Here is a 21795-nt window from a genome sequence, read left to right on the forward strand (position 1 = left end):
GACGCTGACTAAATATTTCCAAAGTGGTTTTGTTCTGGTGTTTTCTTGTGTTTCATTAGGGTTGATTTTCAAAATGCTTAGGCCTCCATCTAAGCCTCCGTCTAAAATAATTGGGAACTGGCTTCTTCTTATCAAAACAGATACTGCAAATCCACTTTAAAATATATAGATCTTTTTTTGTTTCTCTTTTTTCCTTTTTCTCTTTCAGTTTTTCATCCCGATTGGAGGTCATAATTTGAAAGAGAAAACTGAGAAAACTGAACAGATCGTTTCTCATTGTTTATCATGCTAGCCTCAATTTTTTAACTTTTAAATTCCATACAATATAAGCTGCTTGTCACAGAATAATCCCCTCTGGAATTATTCTGATAAGAATTATTTGCCAGTAGAGCCGTGCGAATAATTGATTTTTCAGTTCGCTGGCTGAACTGAAAAAAACTGGGGGGAAAAATCTTTTGTGTCAAATGAAATGTGTAGTTTTATTTTCAGGTTTTAAATCCCTTTTTAGAAATTATTTTTGACAATTTTTTGAACAAAAATATTTCCAAAGGAAAACTAGTGCCTTTTTTGAATTTTCAAAAATATTAGCCAAAGGTATTTATTAATGTGGGTTGAATTCTGAAGACACTTTCAGCCATCCCTGATAGAAGTTTATTCTGTGAATAATTTATACTTCAAAAATACTAATCCTTTCTCCTGAAGAAAACTAGATGGAAAGTGAGTGGTTTGTGTCTGTGCACAGTGTTTGAAGTATGCCAAAAGCAACTTAGCATCCTTCAGCTAACTTAGAAACTGAAAAAGGGCTATTGCGTCATCTTATCGCTAGCCCTGTTGGTATAATAACACAGCCCAATGGAAGCATTTGCTGGGGATAATTTTTAATGGTTCAGGAAATAAAGTTCTAACTGTATTTTTTCTTTTTAACTTGGGAAAACAATTTTTCTTTCACCTACTGTATTTCAGTTGGTGACTTCATATAGAGAAAGCTTGTCTTCTTTTTTGAAAAATACCATATAACTACTGTTTAATTATAGACACTACTTATTGTTATCTTGAAGCCATTATATTGACTAGATTCTGCCTTATGTTTTATTAAGGTCAGTGGAATTACACAAAGATGGGAAAATTACAAATGCTTTTTAGTATTAGAAAGCTTGAGATATAGATGATATCACGGGTCAAATTTACTGGCCTTTTACCGAAGAAAAATCTGAATGTAGTAAATTAATAGATGGTCTGCGGGTATGGCTCCTAATGGATGACCCGGTCCTCTCCGAGGTGGGTGACCAGAGCTTGGCAGTCCTACTCGCTTGTCAGATGCAGCGGGAAAGGAGCTCTTAGACCTCCGATGGGGAAAGGGCGAGGAGACCTGGCTTCTGGCATTGGCCTCGGAGCAGCGAGCAGGAGACACATATAGACATGCACGTACGCCTGCCCGTCGCAGTACCACCAACACTCACTGGTTTTCCCCCAGTGCCGAAACAGGTCTGCCACTGGGTTTAGTACTTGCCCTAGCCCCAAACTCTCGTGACGTGGGACAGGAGACTTTGTGTACGTCTTTGTGAAATGGGGTTGACGATACTGCTTTGATATTGTTCCATAAGTTTAACTGACAATGGACTGGTAGTTTCAAAGCAAAGTCTTAAGATTCTGACCTAGGGTCAGGCTAGAATAAAATAGTGATTGCTTTTGGCCTTCGAGTGTACTGAAACATGTATTTTTCATGTTTGTTTTTAACAAGTACTGGGTAAATCAAAGGATGCTCAGACAGAGGCTAGAGCTGAGCTGCACTGTCCACCGAGGTGTCGGGAACATGTTTTTGTTGTCTATGAAAACAGACATGCTGGGAGGTCAAATTTGATCCAGTGACTATAATATTCTATGTACCAGAAGAACTAAACAACTTCATTTATATTTCAAATGTTTCAAATCAATACTTCCCTTCATATTCTGTGACCCCCACCAGGAAACTCTTATAACTGAAAATTTAAGGAATAGATTGCAAGTTATGAATAATGTAAGGATGTCATAGGGGAAAGCAAATTGTGAAATACTGCTGACAAAAACAATCAGTACATGTTTATACTGAAGAACAAACTTTTGCAATTCCATCTTGCATAATATAGCTTTTAAAATCCTATACAAACTTCTCAGTTTTCCTTGAAATGTCAAGCAGGCTTCCTCAGCCTCAAACTCCAATGGAAAATGTACAGGCTGTTTCTGTTCTCAATTGATGTTTGAGCTAATCTGGAAGTAAAATGTATGCATATATATATATAAAATAAATATAATACATAGTTCTATGAACAATACTAGAGAACTAACAGATGCAGGTAAAGAAAGACCCTACATTTGGAATAACAAAGAAAAGAGGTCGTTAATACCGGGATGTCTAGCGGCATCTATTTCTCAAGCAGCAGCTTATTCCAAGGAAGAGATCTAGCAAGGCTGGACAGGATCCTGTTCAGGGCATAGACAGTCAGATGGTGAACAACCGCTCCCTTGAATTAAAGCATTCTTCAGGGCATGGATCTCGTGTGTTTGCACACTGACAGAGTTGCCATCCACTGAAAAGAAGAGGAGGGATCTCTCCTGAAGACCTGATGAGTAGGAAGAGACAAGGTGCCCCAAGAGAATCTAACAAGACCTCTTGCATGACACAGAGCTTTATCCTTAATGAACTTGGGCCTAATTATCAGAAGCCTCCTGAATTATGCAAATAAAAAAACAAGAAGAAAAGGTTAGCGGCTACTTTATTAGGAAGTATTTTTGTAAGTAATACTTCTGGGGATGAAGGAGTTAGTGTTTGTGTCTTGTTTTAGTGCTGTTCTCTCTAGGACACTGAGAGAGCTGCAGAGAAGAAGGACGGAGACAGCTCCACTGGGATTTAGGATGGTGCCCACAGCAGTCATGACCTTCTGACCTCGCCATTACTGCTCATTGTCTTTCCTCTTCTATTCTCATGCCTGCTCAGCATCTCCTCCTGTCGACCTATGCAAGCCAGGAAGGGAGCATTACACAAGGACTCAGAAGTGTCCCCAGATCTTGTTAAAGCTGGTCTCTGCTTTCACATTGGGCAGAAAGCCTCAGGAGAGGAAAAGGGCAGAACTTTGTGGATTTTCTGCTAGATACAGATTTATCATGATATACAGCAAATTGACTGAACTAAATGACTTAGTGGCCATATAATCATATCACAAAGGGAACAAGCTGCTGGCACCTGTCCAAGCTTGTAACAAAAGTTGAATGTAGCTTTCAAAATACAACATTTTTATTCCTTTTTTTTTTTCCTATGCAAATCAGTCCCGTGTTTCATCTCAGTTTTACCCCTTCATTATAATCTCTGGGTTTTCAGGTGCTGACATACCTCTGAAGATAAAGAACTTGAAAAAATAAGGAAAAAAAAAAGGTCCGTAAGAGGCTTCTCTTGAGATGGATGCACTGCAGGCTGCGAACTCCGGTAACACCCGTGACAAAACAGCTGCCCCCCTCTCAGTGTTACTGGCACCCGCTCCTGCAGCTGGGAGGCAGGACAAGTGTCCCGGGCTGCTGCCTGCCACTCTCTTGGGATGAAGTCTCCCCTACGCCTCATGGCAATTCTTTCCCTGTCCTGTTTGCCTAATGTAGTTATAGCAGCTGGATTTTCAAATCTGGTTTCATATGAGGATATAAGAAAAGTACACACTTTACGTGTTAGGACTTAAGGGGAGAGAAGCTCCTGTATACAGGGCATTGAGACCGGACTTTATGTTCCATGTGTGTGCATTGCAGCAATATTTGGACAACACTCCAAAAGGCCTCTCCTGTTACAGCCTACACTCATCCCATTTTAAATTGCAGAACCTTTTCTCTAGGAGTAAGCCCTTTTTTTGGTGGTCATAGTACGTGCAAGAGATTTTTCAAAAGTCCTGGTACAATAAAACACAGTCAAAATTTAAAAAAATCCCCAATTTTTTTCCAAGTGCCAGCACTAAACCACCTTTAGGTGGTTTCATTTTAAATGCCAAATGCCTCTAAAAATCTAACGTGATGCTGTCTGTATGAAGCCTTTAGAGGATATGCACCTCCCCTCCACAACTCACAGGCAAGCTGAATGTCAGCCACACGCTAATTGTGCCTTTGTCTGGCAAAACCTGGGTAACCTGGGTATGACTGTACAGTGAGGAAACCAACGACCTATTGTAAAAGTATATACTTCGCTGGCTTTCGGAATCAAGACACAGAACCCTTTGTCATTCTGGTGGTATCGCTCTCTTGCATCTCTCCTATTTCAAGCATGTATATTTTATGAAGCATTAACAGACAAACAAACAAATGTACAGACCACAAAATCCAAAGTCTGCATTAGTCTCCAAAAGCAGCCATTGGAATGAAGAGAGATTTCAGAATCTGATCTCTCAATATAGTGACTCTGTATCTGTAAAAAACAAAAGTCCAGATGTATATTTTAAGACATCAAGGCTAAAACATGGATATATGTACATGTCAGAACTAAGGCTGTTGCTGTCATCCACCTGAAAGGACAAATCTCGGAAAGAATCCCCACGTTGAGGGTTACTTCTGCAGTGACTAACTGATCAACCTGATGAGAAGGTAAAATGATGCAAACTGGTTTGGGTGTGTAAGGATTCTACACTGTTGAAACTTTCTTTCGAGATAGGTACAGTAGAGGAGAAATTAAATGTTATTTTACTTTTCTCTATTCCTTGCATCCAGCTGTTTCTCCACTCTCCATTAACCATTAAGGAAAAAAACAAATGGAAAAGGGGGATGAAACCCCCCCCGTTTTTTTTCTTCCAGATCTAGCTTGTGGATTGGGTTAAACATTTTCACTAGCAGAATATTAGCAGTTAATGACGCTCAGATTGTTTGATCTTTAGCTCATTAATAACTGTAACACACCATTCGGGAAACACAGCTTCCCATCTTTTAATTCTTCTCCTGTGTTACAGAGGGGAAGGAGCTGCCCTTGCTGGCAGACTGCAATTCCTACGGGACTCAAGTGATTAAAAATGTAACTGGCTCCTTGCTGTTCTGCCGTCCTGCTGGAAGAATTATTTCAGGGGCATTCAAAGGAAGAGAGGCACAGTTCCACAAGCACAGTATCTTTAATGAAGCTTGTTAAATGATAAGCAATTTTCTGCATTGACAAAGTATAATAGGTTTACTTTTTCATTGTAAATCGAGATGTTCCGGCCGAAGGCTTCCATGCTTTCTTTGAGCCACACGGGCAGCAACTCCCCATGCGATACAACGGAAGGAGTGATGATCACCAAAAAGAGAAGCGAAGACAGTGAGAAATGAGCAGCTGGAGGTATGCAGGGGCTGGGAGGATGGAAGGAGGATTTCCCAAAGTGGGTCACTGACAAAACAGATGCCTTCTCACAGTGCAGCTCTGTCCCCTGTCCCAATTGCCATTGCTGCACCCTGTTCCCGCCAGCTCTGCTCCCCCGGTGGCGCAGAAGGTCGCTGGACCTGCTGTGCTCCAACTGGGGGGCAGGAATGGTAATTTTTTCAAATTTTTTTTTTCAAGTCAATGTTTTTGTTTCCTGGTTGTGCTTACATGGCAAAATCAACACCCCTAGCTCTAAATAAGGGAAGAAGCGGCCCACTGCTCAGTAATTACAATGAGAAGATCTAGAGTAAATCAAAATGTGGTGAGGCTATAAAAACACAGCCAAGGTAAGCAAGGTTAAAAAACCCCAAATCTCTCAAATGACCCTCCCTCTCCCCCAAAAACAACAGATGGGAAACATCTGATGACCAGGACATTCATGTCGCAGTGAGCTCCAGCAGCGTACATCAAACAAACTAAAGGATGAGCTACTGAGGGAATTAATTTCACGTTCCCTTTCCTGCACAAAAGGCTACTGGAGGTTCCTGGACTCCAGTTCACATTCATGTGGCTTGGCCTGGCTTTTCTGAACAGGTCTGAACAAAAGCGCTGCAGAAGCATTACCAAAAAATTACTATGTTTATAATGACTTCAGTAAACACCATCCCAAAGTCTAAAGATTCTTAATGCACGAGAGAGTTAAATGAGAAAATGAGTAAAATCAATTTTACCAAATATAAAAGTCAGAAACAATAAACGGTCCTGCAACCGTTCTGTCTCTGGTAACTTGCATTAAAATATATATAAAGTGTTCTGGGAACTGCAGCAATGCTTCAGTTCAATAAAACTAATGCAATTAAAGAGAAAGAATCCTGTTTTTCCCCTGCTTGCAATTTCAAATGAGAGCTTCCTAAAACTTGTGACCATTGCTGGAATCCAATTCAGGACCCCGGCTTATCAAATTCCCAGCTCTGGCACCATGCCTTTGAGGTATTATAAAGTGCTGCTCATCACACCAGCTCTGTCTATAAATGCTCCAGATAACTTTAAAGTGCAGACACCCCATTTTGAAACAGGCAAGCGTTCACTGTGAATCAAAATGGAGTCACCAAATGTGTGCAGCCTTCAGCCAGCACTTCTTTTCTTGCAAGGCAACAAAGGAAAATGTGTTAGCACAAAAACATCTCCCTGTAATGTTTTTTTAAACTTGGAAGGCTTTGCAGGACAGCTCACCTACACAAAGCCGCAGGTTTCTGAGACCCTGTAGAGCAAGCATCTTATTCTGTAATTCATCCCGGGGCTGAGAAACCGCCAGGCTAATGAGCTCTCCTGCAGCCTCCTCCCCTGCAGGTGCTTCCCTGGAAACACAATCTTGAATCAGACACTGCCACGCCAGATGTAACCCCCCAAACAAACACCAACCCCTCCCTCCCAACATGGCTGAAGAAAGCCACAGCAACACCGGCATCTGACCGATGAAATCGCAAACTTCTTTTCCATTCAGACACTGAGAGCCAAATTAATTCCTCAGCTTCTTTAATGCTGAGAGCCACGTCTTGGGAATTCAGTATGGGAACATATTTATCTCTCTGATAGGCAATATTACTGACAGGGGAGCCAGCACATCAGCGCTGTGATAGTGACCCTGACCAGCAGATGACTGAATGGGTAAGGAGAGAAGGAGCTGCTCTAGCTTGAAGGCACAGCCTCAACTTTGGCAGGCAGTTCTTCACTCTTGTCCCACTACTAATTTTCCAATGCATTACTTTGTCACTCGGGTACCCAGAAATGCTCATTACGAAGGTATGTGACAGCCCCTGATAATACATGTCTGTGGCAAAATAATTGATCCCTCTTTGCAGTGGTGATCTTTAACGCTCATAGGGCATGGGAGGTTATTAGATGGAAGGCACCCTTTGACGGTCTCCAGCGTAATACGTTACCAGACAGCAATGTGCCAACTATCTATCACTTACAAAATAATGTCATCCCTGAAAAAGGGCCTGGCAGCAGGGGTTAGGGGAGGAAGAGAGTTTAATTATATTTGTGGACGAAAAGATGTCCCAAGAAGAGTGGGCAGCCTGATTATTTATTGGCAGTTCAAAAGCACTCAACACAATCTAAGAAAAAGATCAGGCTAGAGACACGGTGGTTCACATTGCTGTTACAGACGCTAGCCTTGAAGTCAAGTTCATGCGGAAGAACAAAATTACCTCTTACAATATGTGGTTTACTTCTGAAAATGAAAAGGGTAAGAGACGTATTAGTAATGTTGGCATTAGTGGAGGCAGCTGTTTTTAGATATTTGGTATTTCAGGGATGTGAGTTTAGCATCGTTATTAGAAGTACAGCTTACTATATTCCTCTGCTAACTTTCCAACAGTGAGCAGATGGTTACCCTATTACCAACCATTTGCATTTAACATATTGAAATGATTTATATACCACATGTCACCGAGCAAAGTGAAAACAGTCGATGGCAACTAATTAGCTGAGTGTGAAGACGCATATCTCAATGTATGTATCCTTATTGTAATCAAATTTTATTTTTTTGGTTGCTAATAGGTTTAATGTGCAGCGTAACAGGAATACTGCCGGCAGTTAAACATGACCCACCGAGTCCCTCTGTCATCGGGACAGCATTGCCCCCATTAACATTTGTACCAGTACTCCCATTACATGCCTGTTTATGAGTGATGGTGCAGGGAGGACAAATTATAACAATCCATTGTGCTTCTCTACCAATCTTTCTTAAGTGTATTTCAAAGTACTTTATAAATGTTAATATATCAGGTACTGGCTCACATTACAGGCCAACACACATCTAGAGAGGGTGGAAGCGGGGATATGGCACGGCACAGAGGAAAGAGACTCTGCATAGCTACCATAAAGACACAAATGGATTTAAGGGTGAAAATGAAAAGAATAACAAGGTCTTCCAGGGAGTTTACAAGGAAGAAGCAGACAACTATTGACATTTGTGCAAACATCAAAGTCAGAGGATAGACTCAAGTGTTCAAAGAAAGAGCATAACTTTAGAAAACTGCCCTCCAGCACTGCGATATGGGCATGCGTATGTACCTTATGTATTGCATTATCCATATGTCTCAAGGCTTTAACCCACAGTATAAAGCTAAGGATTATTAGCCTCATCCTGAAATGTTTTTGTTTGTTTTTAGGCTTATTTTAAAACAGTGGTCATCACCCCTGAAATGTCAAAATAATCATCAGTGAAGTACAGCTATGTTACCCCGGAGTACAGCAGCATTTCCAGCATAAAAGTCATACCAATCATTCCTTTTTATTAACTGCAACTGGCTTAGAAGTCTGGATGAACTGTTGTGTAAGCAACCAGATGCTGTCCACAGGCAGACTCTAAGGCTCCAAGGACTCGGTGTGCTGCAAAAATTCCAGGCCGTCTCATACAGGAGCGTTAGTATACCAGTAAGTTCTCCAGTTCCTGCTCCCTCCTAATGTTGTCAGAATGCCTCTTGCCATTCAGCGTCCTTTCGTTTCTCCCATGTCCCACGAACCTAACCAGGACACAGCCCATTGTCCTGCAAAGGGCTGCTGCTACCATTATGCCTTCCTGAATTGTGTCAGCAGCCAGACTTTCTCTTGGGAATGGTACCTGCAGCATAACCCCTCACCCCCTTTTCCCTGACCGTATTAGTGCCTGCTACATTCACAGCATTGCCATTTTCTTCTGTAGCTCTTCTCTTACTTTTCCATGAACAGGACTGTATTCTATGAAAACAGAATTACAGCAGCGTTGAAAACTGTTGTTCAGCCCAGTCAACAAGATGTTTTACCTGTGTTTTACTGAGGATCTTTGGTGCTGGCTCATTTGCATTACAGCCCACTGCGACAGAGTAAGAACCATGATGATTCCCTTTGTGCAGTAGTTCTGCTGAGACCCATTAATGCCAGAGATGGACTCAGGAGAGAAGGAGAGGAAGGGTTCTCACAGACCCCACATAATGAGACTGTTAGACCTTGGCCTTTACTAATTCACTTTGCAGTTTTCTGAATAGGTGTCTCCATGTGACTGGACTTAGCAGAACCGTCCTGCTTTACAACAGCCTTATTAAATGAAGATGAGAGAAGATGAAAAGGGAGAGGTGTGTTTTCCTCTCACTTCTTTTAAACAGAAGCTGGGACACCCTCCTTACTTCTGTCCTCCCTCCTTTCTCTCTTTCCTTCCTTCTGTCCTCCCTTCCTCTCCATCACTTGTTTTCCCTCACTTCTCCTACGTGAACGCATTGGAAACTCATTGGTTTAATATGGGTAACTTCACTGAAGTTAATCCCAATATACAGGATGGCATCTAAAACTAGTATCACATCTGGTCTCTTGTTTCAATACTTCTCATATCACATAGGGAGTGATACACAGCATTTACTACAGCACTGGAAAGGCAGCGAAGTTACCTCTCTTAGTTTCAAATAGTTCCCTACATCACAGCTGAACGATGGCTCATTTATTACAATTGACAAAAAAGATTAACAGAGAGAGAGAGAGAGATCACCTGTATCAAGAGAAGCACGTGGATATTCTGGGTTCAACTACTACCTTCTGAGGCACTTCACAGGTGAGAAGTAGCCACAAAAAATCAGCTCCCAAGCATATGTAATTAAGTACTGAGACAGACAAAACTAACAGCAGGGAATCTCACCACGCTGGTACCCATGGAAGGGATCATAACGTTAAATTAAAAAACAAAAGACAAAAAAAAAGCCCTAAAAGTTGGTAGTTCCTGTTACTAGTGAAATAGTTGGAATTTTTAAAACTTTAAGATGATAATATGTTGTATCACTCCAGCTTTAACTTCAACCTGAAGGACAACCCTGTGCCAGGAAGCATTTGTACATGTGATCCAGGAGATCCTTAAGCTTATTTCAGTGTTTGCATTAAATTGAACTCTTTTGAAATGAAAAGCTTAAAGGAAAGAAAGTTTCTGCAAGATATTGGAATCACTGAATTTATTCAGAACGGCTCTTTGGATAGCTTTTCAGCATACAAAGTAATACTGAAAGAAAAATTCTCATTTCTTTCATCAGGAGTTTCATCTCTACTCCTTTAATGTTCAATGGCAAAATGAATTATGCTACAAAAAGACTTGGTGCCTCTCCTCAAACACCCTGATCCTGCACAACACTGAGCTTCCTTGAAAGATGGCTGGGGGAGATCAGTATGGAAAATACTTGACATCTTGCAAAACGAGCCAAGAAAAGATGATCAAATGCTAATGAGCAAAGGTGGTGAGTGAAACCTGGTGATTTAAACCCACTAGTTTCAAAAGCGTATAGCAGAATTAGAGACTCTGATGCTCTGCTCCCCTTCCCGTCACCACAAGACTGAGACCACCCCGAGCTGTGACCTGTGTCACCAGGATGGAGGGTGGAAACCGGTACTAGCTGAACATGGGCAGGAGTAAAACCCACCCAGGACACCTGCACTGAGTAAAACACTGGAGACTGCTCATGTGTGAATAAACACAGTGACCGTTTAATTATTTCAATTCTTGATGATCCTAGATTTGTTTACAGAAAATGAAGGACTATTTTCCTTAGTGACGTACTACAGTAGATATATTAAAAAAGCTAATTGCACTTGGGAATTAAAGATAAATTGACATGCTCTTAAATACATACATTTCTTTTTCTTTCCTGTTCTCTAATGAGTTCATAATTTAATTGGAGAAACTGCTAGATTCCCTCTGAATACTAGTGCAAATCTCAAAGGAGAACAAGCTGCTTATGCAAGTGTTCTCATAAAACAAAGAGTATTCAAGTACGGTAAATAAATACTAGAAACAAGAGTGGTATTCAGTTGTCTCCTTAAGAGCTTGAAGCCTACATATCTTCATATTGATGGTCTGGTTCTGAGCTGAACATTAATGAAAACATTTTCTATTATAAATAAAACTAAAGCACTTCTATATATTACCACTTCCCTAGGGCAAAGTTCTGCTTTTGGGTAAATTAAAGAGGGATATCATTACAGCGTTGTCAAATGTATGCCAGGGTAACAAACAGATTTAATCCAATTAATCCATCCATAGAATGGATCTGCAGAATAAGGCAGAGGATGGCACCTGGGACCAGCCACCCTGCCGGGGGAGGCTGCAGTGCAGACTCCCGACTCAGGGGGGCAGATCGGCTCTTTTTCAAGAGGAAGGGTCCTCACCTACCCCACACCCACCCCTGCGATCCTGGGGGGTTTGGGGGGAACAGCTGGCAGGAGGGGCAGCATCGCTGAAAAGACAAAAAAGCCCCAAGCCCCTAATCGCAAATATGCTTTCCTTCAGAGTAATTTATTCAGACCCTGAGCTGGATTTAAATTTAGAAGAGTTAATGTGCGAGCAAGAAACTGTTAAAACTGAGGATACTTTTCACTTGCGAACTGTGAGTTTGAGGTTCCTATTGCTGTTAGAACTGCAACCGTAGCTGAGACAGGGTCAGAAAACCCTGCGGCTTAAATATAGACGCTTCAAGGCGAGAAGAGCATAAAAATAAATTCCAAAGGGCTTAATAACATTGTACAGAGGCTGGATATTCTGGTGTCAGAAGGAAACTGGTGGCTCTTAGATCAAAACCTAATCACCCAAAAGCATTAAGATCATTTGTTTCAGCCAGCTAGTCATTCTGTCGCCCACTGGGGCAATGTTTTTTTACTAGCATCCTGAATTAGAGTTAATTTACGGTGTATAAATGTCCACGTCACTGACAATATAACAGTTAAAGCAAAAAAATACTTTGGAATGAATGCAGCTAAACCTTTAGCAGCCTGAGCCAAAATCTGCTAGGAACCTTTTGCTCGACTTCAAAGGAATTATTATCAGCATTTTAGTGAACTGCCACAAAAAAAACCCAAAAAGTGTTAAAAAAGGGAGCTGTGCCTCAGAGCTTACTGCCAGGACTGTCCTTCACAGGGAATGGCAGACAGGCAGAGCTCGCAGACAGCCCAGGCCACCTCTGCAGGCAGTGAAGTGAGAGAAACAAACCTTCCTGAGGTTACCACACGGGACACCCTCCAATTCTCTGCAGCAAGGCCAGATGAGGGGAAAAATGTCTGCTCTTTCTTAGCTTCCCATCCCAGAAGACTTTTATTTATGCATTAGTCGACCTTTCTAGCCGTTAGGACCATCTTGCTTCAGCAGTTAATTAACACAAGTGCCATAATTTAATACAGTTAATGCTACTTGATGCCCTTTAATGTACCTTCCATTAGTGATATTATTGTAGTATTACCCTGTAAATTAAAATGAGATCAAGACTAAGAGAGGCTCTCTTTAATTAAGGTACTGGCACACTACATCGTCCATTATTCACTAGAAAAAAATCACCCTGATTTAGTGAAGCAGACCATCAGTAAGTCAGAATTAGTTCATGTGGACTATTAGGTTTCTTGAATAATGTGAGCACAATGGGGCTTCTGAAATTGCTAACAGCCATGTTTCCTTTTTTTTATCATCTTAAGACATACACAATGGAAGTGGTAAATTGAAGATGAATAAACAGGTGGTAATAGAGGAGGTAAGGCATTCATCGAGAGTACACAGGCTTTCACCTCTAATGCAATGTACATCGGGCTTATTTCACACCACAATGCAAAGCAATGACACAACAAACCCTGTAATAAGTGGGCAAATCTCCTATCTATAATTTTTTGTGAAGTATTAACCACTCCAGCATCTTGTATATTAAATACAGCAGCTTTAAGGTAGATGCTTTTCACTGTCATAGATCCCTAAAATATGATGTGAAAAAAATTACATTTTATACTGTCTTTAGAAATATGAGGTATTATGAGCTTTGGTGATTTTAACTATATTTAACCTACAGGTTACTTTTTTTTTCAGTAAAATGACTAGCCTTAAGGTGTGTGTGCTAGCATCACTCATTCACCACATGTCAAGCTCCTTCGTAAAGCCCTTTTGTATCCCATCCTCATGGAACAGTCTAGTCCAGCTTTACTAAATGTATAAAAATATCTAGGTCTCAAAACCCAGAATATGAAACACTGTAGCAAAAAAAAAAAATAAAATTGTAACGTAATTTCCAGTTAACATCCTAAATTAACCCGCAAGGGCTGGAATGCTCAGTTGAATCATAAAGAGTGGCACAACCCCCCTGGTAACCCTTACTCCGGGTATGCCAGGGCACATCATCATAAACGCTGATTTGGAGAGTCTTTGCGGGGGGGGGTCTGTAAAGTTTCTGGTAGGAGACCAAAACTACCTAAAACCGGGTGACAGTGGGCCTATTGCAAGTTACCTTTGGTGCGACTGAATAATCAGGGGCTGCACACTGCAGCTCCACAGCTACTTAGCAGTAAGCAAGCCCATCAATTCTTTAACAAGGAGCTCAGTACATATTGAAGGAAAGGCCACCAAGTCCCCAAAGAGCTGTTCTTCTCATTAGCAAAAGAGTGATAAGAATTCACATGAATCTAATCCAGTGAGATACTATTACACATCAGATATTTCTTTTAAAGCATGTGTCCAATTACTGCAGCATTTAGACAACAAGCATCAGCATCAGATAAATTCCCTGTACAGTCACGCTTCATTTTTATAGATAATTTTTCACAAGATTGTCGTGCCCCAGATGTGCTGAGAATCTTTCTGTTTCTAATTTGCATGCAATGCACTCTTTTTTAATCCTTCAGATGCTTTCTTTGATAAAGTACTGATAGTTTAACTGAAGTCAGACTAAGCTCCAAATGGGTTTTCAGATGGGGAGCAGCTTTTCCTTAAAGCGTAAGGACCTTCAAATCCTGAGCTTTGATATTATCCTCTGTAGAGCTAACCTATGGGAGGTCCAACGGAGAAAGGATACACATTAAGTACAACATATGTGTTATTTTTTGTATACTGAGGCTAATGTTACTACACTATTTCAAACAGTATCTTAAGCTGCCCCTGATCCACTTAGCCCTCTCAAGAGACTGCTGAAAAATAATTTACAATGTAACTAATGAGAGTTACAATAAGAATTCTTAAACAGCAACATTTATCTTACACTTTCACACATTCAATTAGTGATTCTGTGTATGTATGCGTTATGTATTTGGTGTGCACACAGAAGATTGTAACTGCGTGCTAAATCTACAGTCCTGTAACTACATGCTAAATCTACAGTCCTAACAGATGTATTTTGATCATATAAAAATGTATCGGCACTGCAAAAGCGCTTATACATTCAAATCTGTATGTGGCATCAATTCTTCCTTAATATAAAGTTAGAGGAATATTTTTCAATAGATTACATCACAGTAATTTGATTCTACATTGACTTTATGTATCAATTTTTGCAATATGGAAATGCTTATGAACATGAAAGGCTTGTATAAAAGAGGTAGAAAATGGCAAACTTGCTACAGGAGTAATAAAAACGCAGTCACCACTGTTTTATACGATCACTGTCTGGTTTTTTTTTCACTCAGTCTTGTGTCTGCAAAAAATGCCCTGGCCTTCCAAGATACATTAGCTTTTCTGTTCGTTTTGATACTTAGCTTCCCTTAAAAAAAAAAAAAAATCTTTAAAAAAGGAGGATTTGAACTCTCTACAGAAGAAACAGAAGAGAAGGAAAAGGTACATTACAAAGGTGAGTGAATTGCTAATAGAGAAAGTCCCATTTATTTCTTCTGAATGAATTGGCATCCAAGACACATGTAAGGAGTATCACCCTCCTGCCTGAGGTCATCAGTCAATTGCTAGTTTGAGTTGGGAAGAAAATTTCCTGATAGGAATGTCATCGCACAGTTATTATTTTTGGGACTATGGCACCTGATACCAGCCACTGCTTGCCCCAGAGGGACTATTTGTCTGGAACCCAGCTGAGTATTCATCTTTGTTATATTCAAATCAGTCTCTCCAAAACACTGTTTGGTTTTTTTTTTTCTCCATTTTACTTCAGCTTCACTGCATTTCAGAGCTAATTAAAGTACAAGGAATAGATTCTAATCTCCGCCGCCTTCCTTGTTCACAGGCAGTTCATAGCTGGACCTAGTGGGAAGGGTCTGCGCAAGGGCTGCTGCATCAATCACAGCTTGCGTTAAAAGCCTGAAAAAGTCAAATGATAAAACTGAATCCCTCTTTTTAGTTAACTGCCATCAGATGAGGCTCCAACTGTAAAAAAGCAGAAAATGCCTTAATGCCAGGGTGAATTCCTGAGCCAACATTATCCTGCTCATGAGATCTAGGGCTTAAGATCCCAGGCCAGTGACAGCGAACACCCAGAACTTTGTGCCGCTGAGTCAGAAACTTCTAGTGTGACCTGAAAGAGATTTCAACTGAGCCAGATTTCCAATGAACGTGACCCAGCAGAAAATGTCGTCATATCTGGGGACACAAACGGTTTTGAATAACCTCTAAAACCGAACATACATGCCTGTTTCTAAAGGTATATACATTTTCTTACCTTCCGTATACCCTTATGTCTGAAATTGCATAAAAGTAGCGTGCCAGGTGTTGCTCATCTACATATATTTCTCCGGTTGCTGGCCTAAGCAGTCTTATCCTCAGATCCGTGATGGTAAAGAAATCTCTTAACTTCTTGGTTGTGTCAAGCTGGCCATAAAGAGAAGCCATGTTGTGAAGCCGAGGTCCAGCAAAAAAAGCAAATCTATCTTTGATTTCAAAGTGGATTATTTTACTATTCGTCATGTACCCAGTAGAGTATTCCTCTGTGCAAATGATTTCTAGGACTGTGTGCTGCGATAAATCCCTCACTGATTTTGGATCCATATGGAAAGCATCTAAGCAGTCCGTGGCATAGTATTGGTAGGGCTGCCATGTTCGTCCATAGTCGAGCGATTTCTCCAGGATCATTTGGTCTGGACGTCCAGATTCAAAAGTGATAACTATGTTATCTGTCAGCTCAATGGTTTTGTTCCAGGAGAGCGTGATATTAACATGAAGAGGCTTTGGATAATCCTTCCAAGTCGTGGACTGCCAAAATGTGGAGGGATGTCTTCCTTCGAGATCAAACATCAATTCTGGAGGATGAGCCAGTTCTTGGGTACTCGCATCACACTCATTATTGCACATGTAGGGATTCCCCTGGAAAAGAGCAAAGCAGAATTACAAGAGGCACGGCACAGGTGATTATGACACATAAAGGTGTTTGTTGTCTGGCACATGAGAACTGCTGCTTTTTCTTCAGGAGTGGAACCAAGAAAGAAAACACAAATGCTTGCAAGGAATACCTTTATCTTAATGAGATTTATCCTGGCTATTTTACCTGTCGAAATAAATGTACAAACACACACATATACAGCACCCTCGCTTCTGTAACACACATTTTTCTTAGTATGTTTTAGAGAAAGAGTTTATTTACCCTGAATGACTTGGACCAGCGATTGAGTCACAAAAGACCAAGAACAGTAAGCAAGTCTCTAATAGCTCAGCAACTCCAATTCTTCCTAGAAAGACGCAGCAGCCAAAGAGAATTTATTTTTAAAACAAGTATGTTCCTCAAGAGTTCTGTTCACGAAAGAAATAATGTTTAGGGCAGGTGTTTTGAGGTCAGCAGTGCAGCCCACACATACTCCGTACGAACCAGTACCCAGTACACCTTCAAGTTTCCTTTCACTCTGGCATGAAATTTATCATGCTTAACTGTGCTCCCATCTTAGCACCGGCTTGCCTTAAAACATTTACACTCACCACCAAAAGTCATTAGAGAAACAGTGCTCTGCCAGCTCTGGGGCTTGATCCAGACGTCTGCCATCTTATTACCGGCTAGCGAAGTACTTCAGGAAAGACTTTTCACAAGGCACCGGCTCCAATTTATCAGGGCAAGATAATCCAGCACTTGATTAGGTGGGAGATGTCAGCAGCTCCAGCTGGAATGCTGCCGAGGTGGCTGGAGGTCTGAACTGGGGGTTGAGTTAAAAACAGCAACAAAAAAAGCTTGCCAGTAGTGCACAGCTTTTACTGCTGCTTGTCCTCTGTAGCAAGGTGAAAGTGAATTATTCTCTTCCTGGCCTTTTGATGCATTAACTTGCACGCTACAATCTTCTGCTTCTTCACAAAGGCTATTTTGTCTGCAGATTGGGGATATCTTGCAGCAGTTACCAAGATATCAGACCCCGTAGGCTGCACTGAATCACGTCTATCTAATTTCGGCTTTCAACAGTACATTAATATTTTGCTACTTGTTCTTCTGCGTTTGCTCCAGAGAGCAACTGCTGCTCTGTATCCTTCCCTCCACCTTCCACACGGAGCGTGGAAGAACCCATTCCTCTTTTCACTGATGGTCAGCCCTGCTGGGGAAAAAGATGCATGAGCCTAGACCTAGCAGTGCTCGATAGGGGCGCAAGTGTAGCCGTTATTGTCATTAATCAGAGCTCCCCTCACCCACCCTGAAAACAGAACGAGCCCTGGTATGATAATCAACCTTTTCTTTTCTTACAATTACAGTTATGCTTCTCACTGTCTCAAAGCCTCAGGGCAATGAAGCGGTTCAATGCCATCCAGTGTGGGAAATGGGTTTCAAACGTGAGTTTCCACCTCGGCCACTGCTCTGCTCCTTGACACACTCCCAGGAAACACAGGCAGAAGGAATTCTGCACTCACTCTGACCTCCCCACTGGCAACTTCCTCTTACCTGAGCAGGGAAATACTATTTTATTTCTCTTTCCCATTAATACGGCTGAATGCTAAAACTGACAACGATTGACTGGGACTTGAAGCTAGGAAATAAAACTACAAGACAACAAAAAGGGTTATTTGAAAAGCAGCCCGCTGCTTGTTACGCTGACAGCTTCAAAGTATGCAGCTGCAATAAAAAAACTCTGTAAAACGTGTCTATAATAAGTCCCTGTTACAGCTCTGATTTCAAGCTCACGGTTGCTATTTCCATGCCTTCCTTTTGAATAAAACAGTGAAAATCAAAAATAAGTTTCAAGCAGAATAAAGAAAACACCAGATTTTTTATTATTTAAGCTCCATTTAATAAATCAGTCACAATTGCCAGGATTTGCTAACTTAGGCCTTTTCTTTTCCTTAGGGAAAATACACATATTGTGAAATCTGTAAGATTCCAGACCCTTTGACTAGATGTAAATATCAATTTTGCAGAAAATGCTCAGAGTTGCATAAATCACAGCTTTCCGAGGTTTACCAGAAAAACCTGGTCACTTCTGTACCCGTCACCACAAAGCTGCCTGCATACCTATAATGTCTATGCTTCTGTCACCGCTTTGGTAAAAACAACTTCACTGGGAGGTCATGGGTATCGAAACACAACGAATAAATGCTCCTGGGTAGCCAGACAGGAGCATTAAGCGCTGCTGAGGGATGGCTTTGGTTTCCTGCTCCACAAGCAACCACTGGCTCTGTTGCGATTCTTCATGTTAAAAACTAAAGCCGCTCTGATCCGTTAGTCCCTGGCTGCTGGAGGAGGCATGTTTTATGACTTCCAGCGGGTAACCCAGCTTGCGTGGGACGTATTGTTTCTTTCTTTATATAAGAGCTGCTTTCTTTTGCTCCCTTTTTCTTTCACCTTTTCCTTTTTAGCAAAAGCTGAGGTGCCAGTACAATCAGAGAACGCTGGGAGATGGGGCTCTAACAAAACACCAAGCTAGTGGGAACTAGCAGTAAGACCATGAAAGCTGGTAGCAATAAGGTGCCTAAAAGAATGGTGCAGCGAATGCTAAAAATCAGCCCTAGCTTGCTACTGAATGATAGTCTAACCTCTGTGGGAACAAAGCTTTTTGGGGAAGATGAAGTTATTCCAATTAATGGCAGGGTATAGTGAGAAATGGGTCAGAATCACAGTGCTGTCCTGCGCCTGAAACTCTCACCAGCAGTAACGGCAGTGGCACAACCTGCCCCTGAAACCCCAGGTGAGGACATTGCTGCAAATGAGAATCCTAATAAAAAGCTTCAAGCATATTCTCCCCAATAAACTGAATTCTTATTTTAATTTTATAGCGCACAATTCTCTTTTAAGAGGCGAATGATTTGACGATACCAAAATAACCTGTATGGAGTTCGGTATTCTAGAGAGGAAATTAGGAGAAAAAAAATCTAAGCCGATATAAGCCGATAAAATAAATGTCCTGAATTCTAACACAGTGAGGAAGGAGAGAAATGATGAGTTTAGGTAAGTTCCCCTCTGCCTACTGACATGGCAGTCACTGATGTAATTTTGAAATATTTAACGTGATTATTCCTTCGGAGGCTTGGAGTCAGATTCCCATTTTCTCTACCAGCAACTTGGCTTTAAACTGCTTCTAATTAATCTTAAACGTAATTTGCATGTGAAGACAGACTTAGATTACCAAAACAGTGTAAAAGGGTCTTACCCTACGTGAACGTCTCTTTGTACACGTCAGTAAGAAAACAATTAATTCAACTGGTATTAGTTACATATTTTAATGTCTTGATCTCTGTGATAACCCTCTTTAAGGCCTCTGTCTCAGTAAAATGAATACAACGAAGAGAAACTTCCCCTAGTTTGTGAAAACTAAGCCAAATCTATGCTGGGGACAGCTAAAGGACCAGAGCATTAGCAGCTGTAAGTAATTTTGTGACCGGCAGGCAGCTGTAAATAAATCTTCATTTAAGCCTTCCAAGCAGCAGCTTTTCAGCTGGACAAGGCGGAAAATATTTGTAACTTTTCAAAATGATATTTAAGCCATTAGGAGATTTATAAATAATTAAACACTATTAAATACTTCTAAACACTTTACTACTGATTAGTGTAAAAGGTAGCTGAGGCTTTCCCAACGCCATGACCATCTAAAAGAAACCCACTATTTTCCTGTACAGTAATTGGAAATTGATATTAAATAGCTCCTTGCAGGCAGGCAAATTAAGCTGCTATTTATTTCATTTTAGGCCGCTCAAAATTCAGATTTCAGAATTCAAAATGTTACCAAAACTACTGGCAGAGTCTAAAAGTTTTGGCTTTAGGAAGAGGTACCCGTTTTGCAGGCCCAGTGAGGGCAGGTGGCTGTATCACACGGATTGATCACGCTCAGCCCCAGCTGGAAAAAGCAGAGTTACCTGAGAAGCTGCTGGCTAGGGCTGACTGGTCCCAGTAGGGTTTCCCCTCAACTAGCTGGATTTAGTTTGTTTGAGCGCACAGTGATGTCTGTTTGTGCCAGCCAGCCTGAACTTTTATCGTGGTGTCTGAGGTGCTCTGCAAGTGTCCCTGCCTGGGACAGGGCGCCGGGGCTGGCCTTGCTCCCGCTGGCCAGGAGCGTGTCTCACCACGTACATCTTCAGGAGCAACTCAGTGACGGATGGGACAGTGACCATAGAGTGAGGATTTTGGTTAAAACCAGAGGTCTAGCAGTAGTATGACCTTTGAACGTCAGCAGGGGAGCCAGCAATGGTGCCGTTCAAGGGTTAAAGTTTGAGCGCTGCCGCTCAGGCGAAGCCACCCTGTCTCTCATCAGGACGCTGCTCCTCAGTGGCATCCAGATGCTCCTCAGTGGCACCCGCACAGGCTTAGGGCTTGATTGAAGATGTTGCTTCTTTCAATCTGCTTCCTGTCCACACTAACACCTCATGGACTCTTTTTACTCAGGAACAAAGACAGAGGGGCTTAACCTTTCTGCAGCGTGAATATTGGAAGCTGTATCACAGATTACATGCTGTAATAGACACCTGGCTAAATCCCTACAGAGGATTATAACTTGCATTTTCAAACTGGTGAAGGCTGCTGAGGTCAAGCAGGCCAAGATTTTAAGAAGGAGCAAAATAAATTTTCAAGAAGTAAGTCACAGCAACCCATTTCTATAGCGTTGCCTCAGGGTAGTCAGCTCAGATTCACAAGACAAGAAATAAATACAGCCTGACCCACATCTGGAGTGAGGTTGTGCAGGAAATTACTGCATTCAACTCACACTTTTGGAAATAATAGAGTATTTCTGTTTTCCTTTCCAAGAGATCATTACAAGTAGTTCGCTCGGTTACTGTGCTGTACATTGTAGATGACTAATTAGACAGTAATAGCTAATAGCAATAATTGCCCTAATGCTTAAATTTTGCATGTGGTTTCTAACCAGGAATTACTTGTTTACCACAACAGAGCCAGATTATGAAACAATTAGTTGGGAGATACAACCCATTAGGCATTGTCCTACTAAGGGGAAGCCGTCGGTGTGGTGGAGGATTGTCAAGTCACAGAATCTCTCGCCTGGTAATTGATGTTATCAAACTCACTCCATCCATTAGCTGGTTTGAGAGCATCTCGGTCAATGTCTGCAGAATTATTGTTGTGATGAAGACAGGGGTGGCTGTAGACAAGAACATTTTACCATCAATAGCCTTTCATCACTGCAGTGACAGCATTTTAAGTTAAAGTGATTTAAGTTAAGATAGAAAAAGTGCTAAAATCTTGGTGGAAGATTTGACCGTCTTTCACAGAGCTCTCAAATGAGAGGCACCTGCATGGCCAGACAAGCACTTTGAACTCTGAGCTGCAGGCTGAACGATA

General features: G+C 41.4%; 1 protein-coding gene across 8 annotated transcripts in view; it reads right to left on the bottom strand.

Moving 5' to 3' along the window:
* The window catches only part of NTNG1 (netrin G1), a 158852-nt gene that overhangs the window by 75134 nt on the left and 61923 nt on the right, over positions 1-21795 (bottom strand). For all 8 annotated transcript variants that reach the window (XM_074597469.1, XM_074597466.1, XM_074597465.1 and 5 more), the window contains exon 3: positions 15763-16403. In XM_074597469.1, the coding sequence (XP_074453570.1) occupies positions 15763-16403 (641 nt within the window). The remainder of the gene's footprint in view (positions 1-15762; positions 16404-21795) is intronic.

The sequence above is a fragment of the Larus michahellis genome, chromosome 8 (genome assembly GCF_964199755.1).
Source record: "Larus michahellis chromosome 8, bLarMic1.1, whole genome shotgun sequence".
Classification (NCBI taxonomy): Eukaryota; Metazoa; Chordata; class Aves; order Charadriiformes; family Laridae; genus Larus; species Larus michahellis.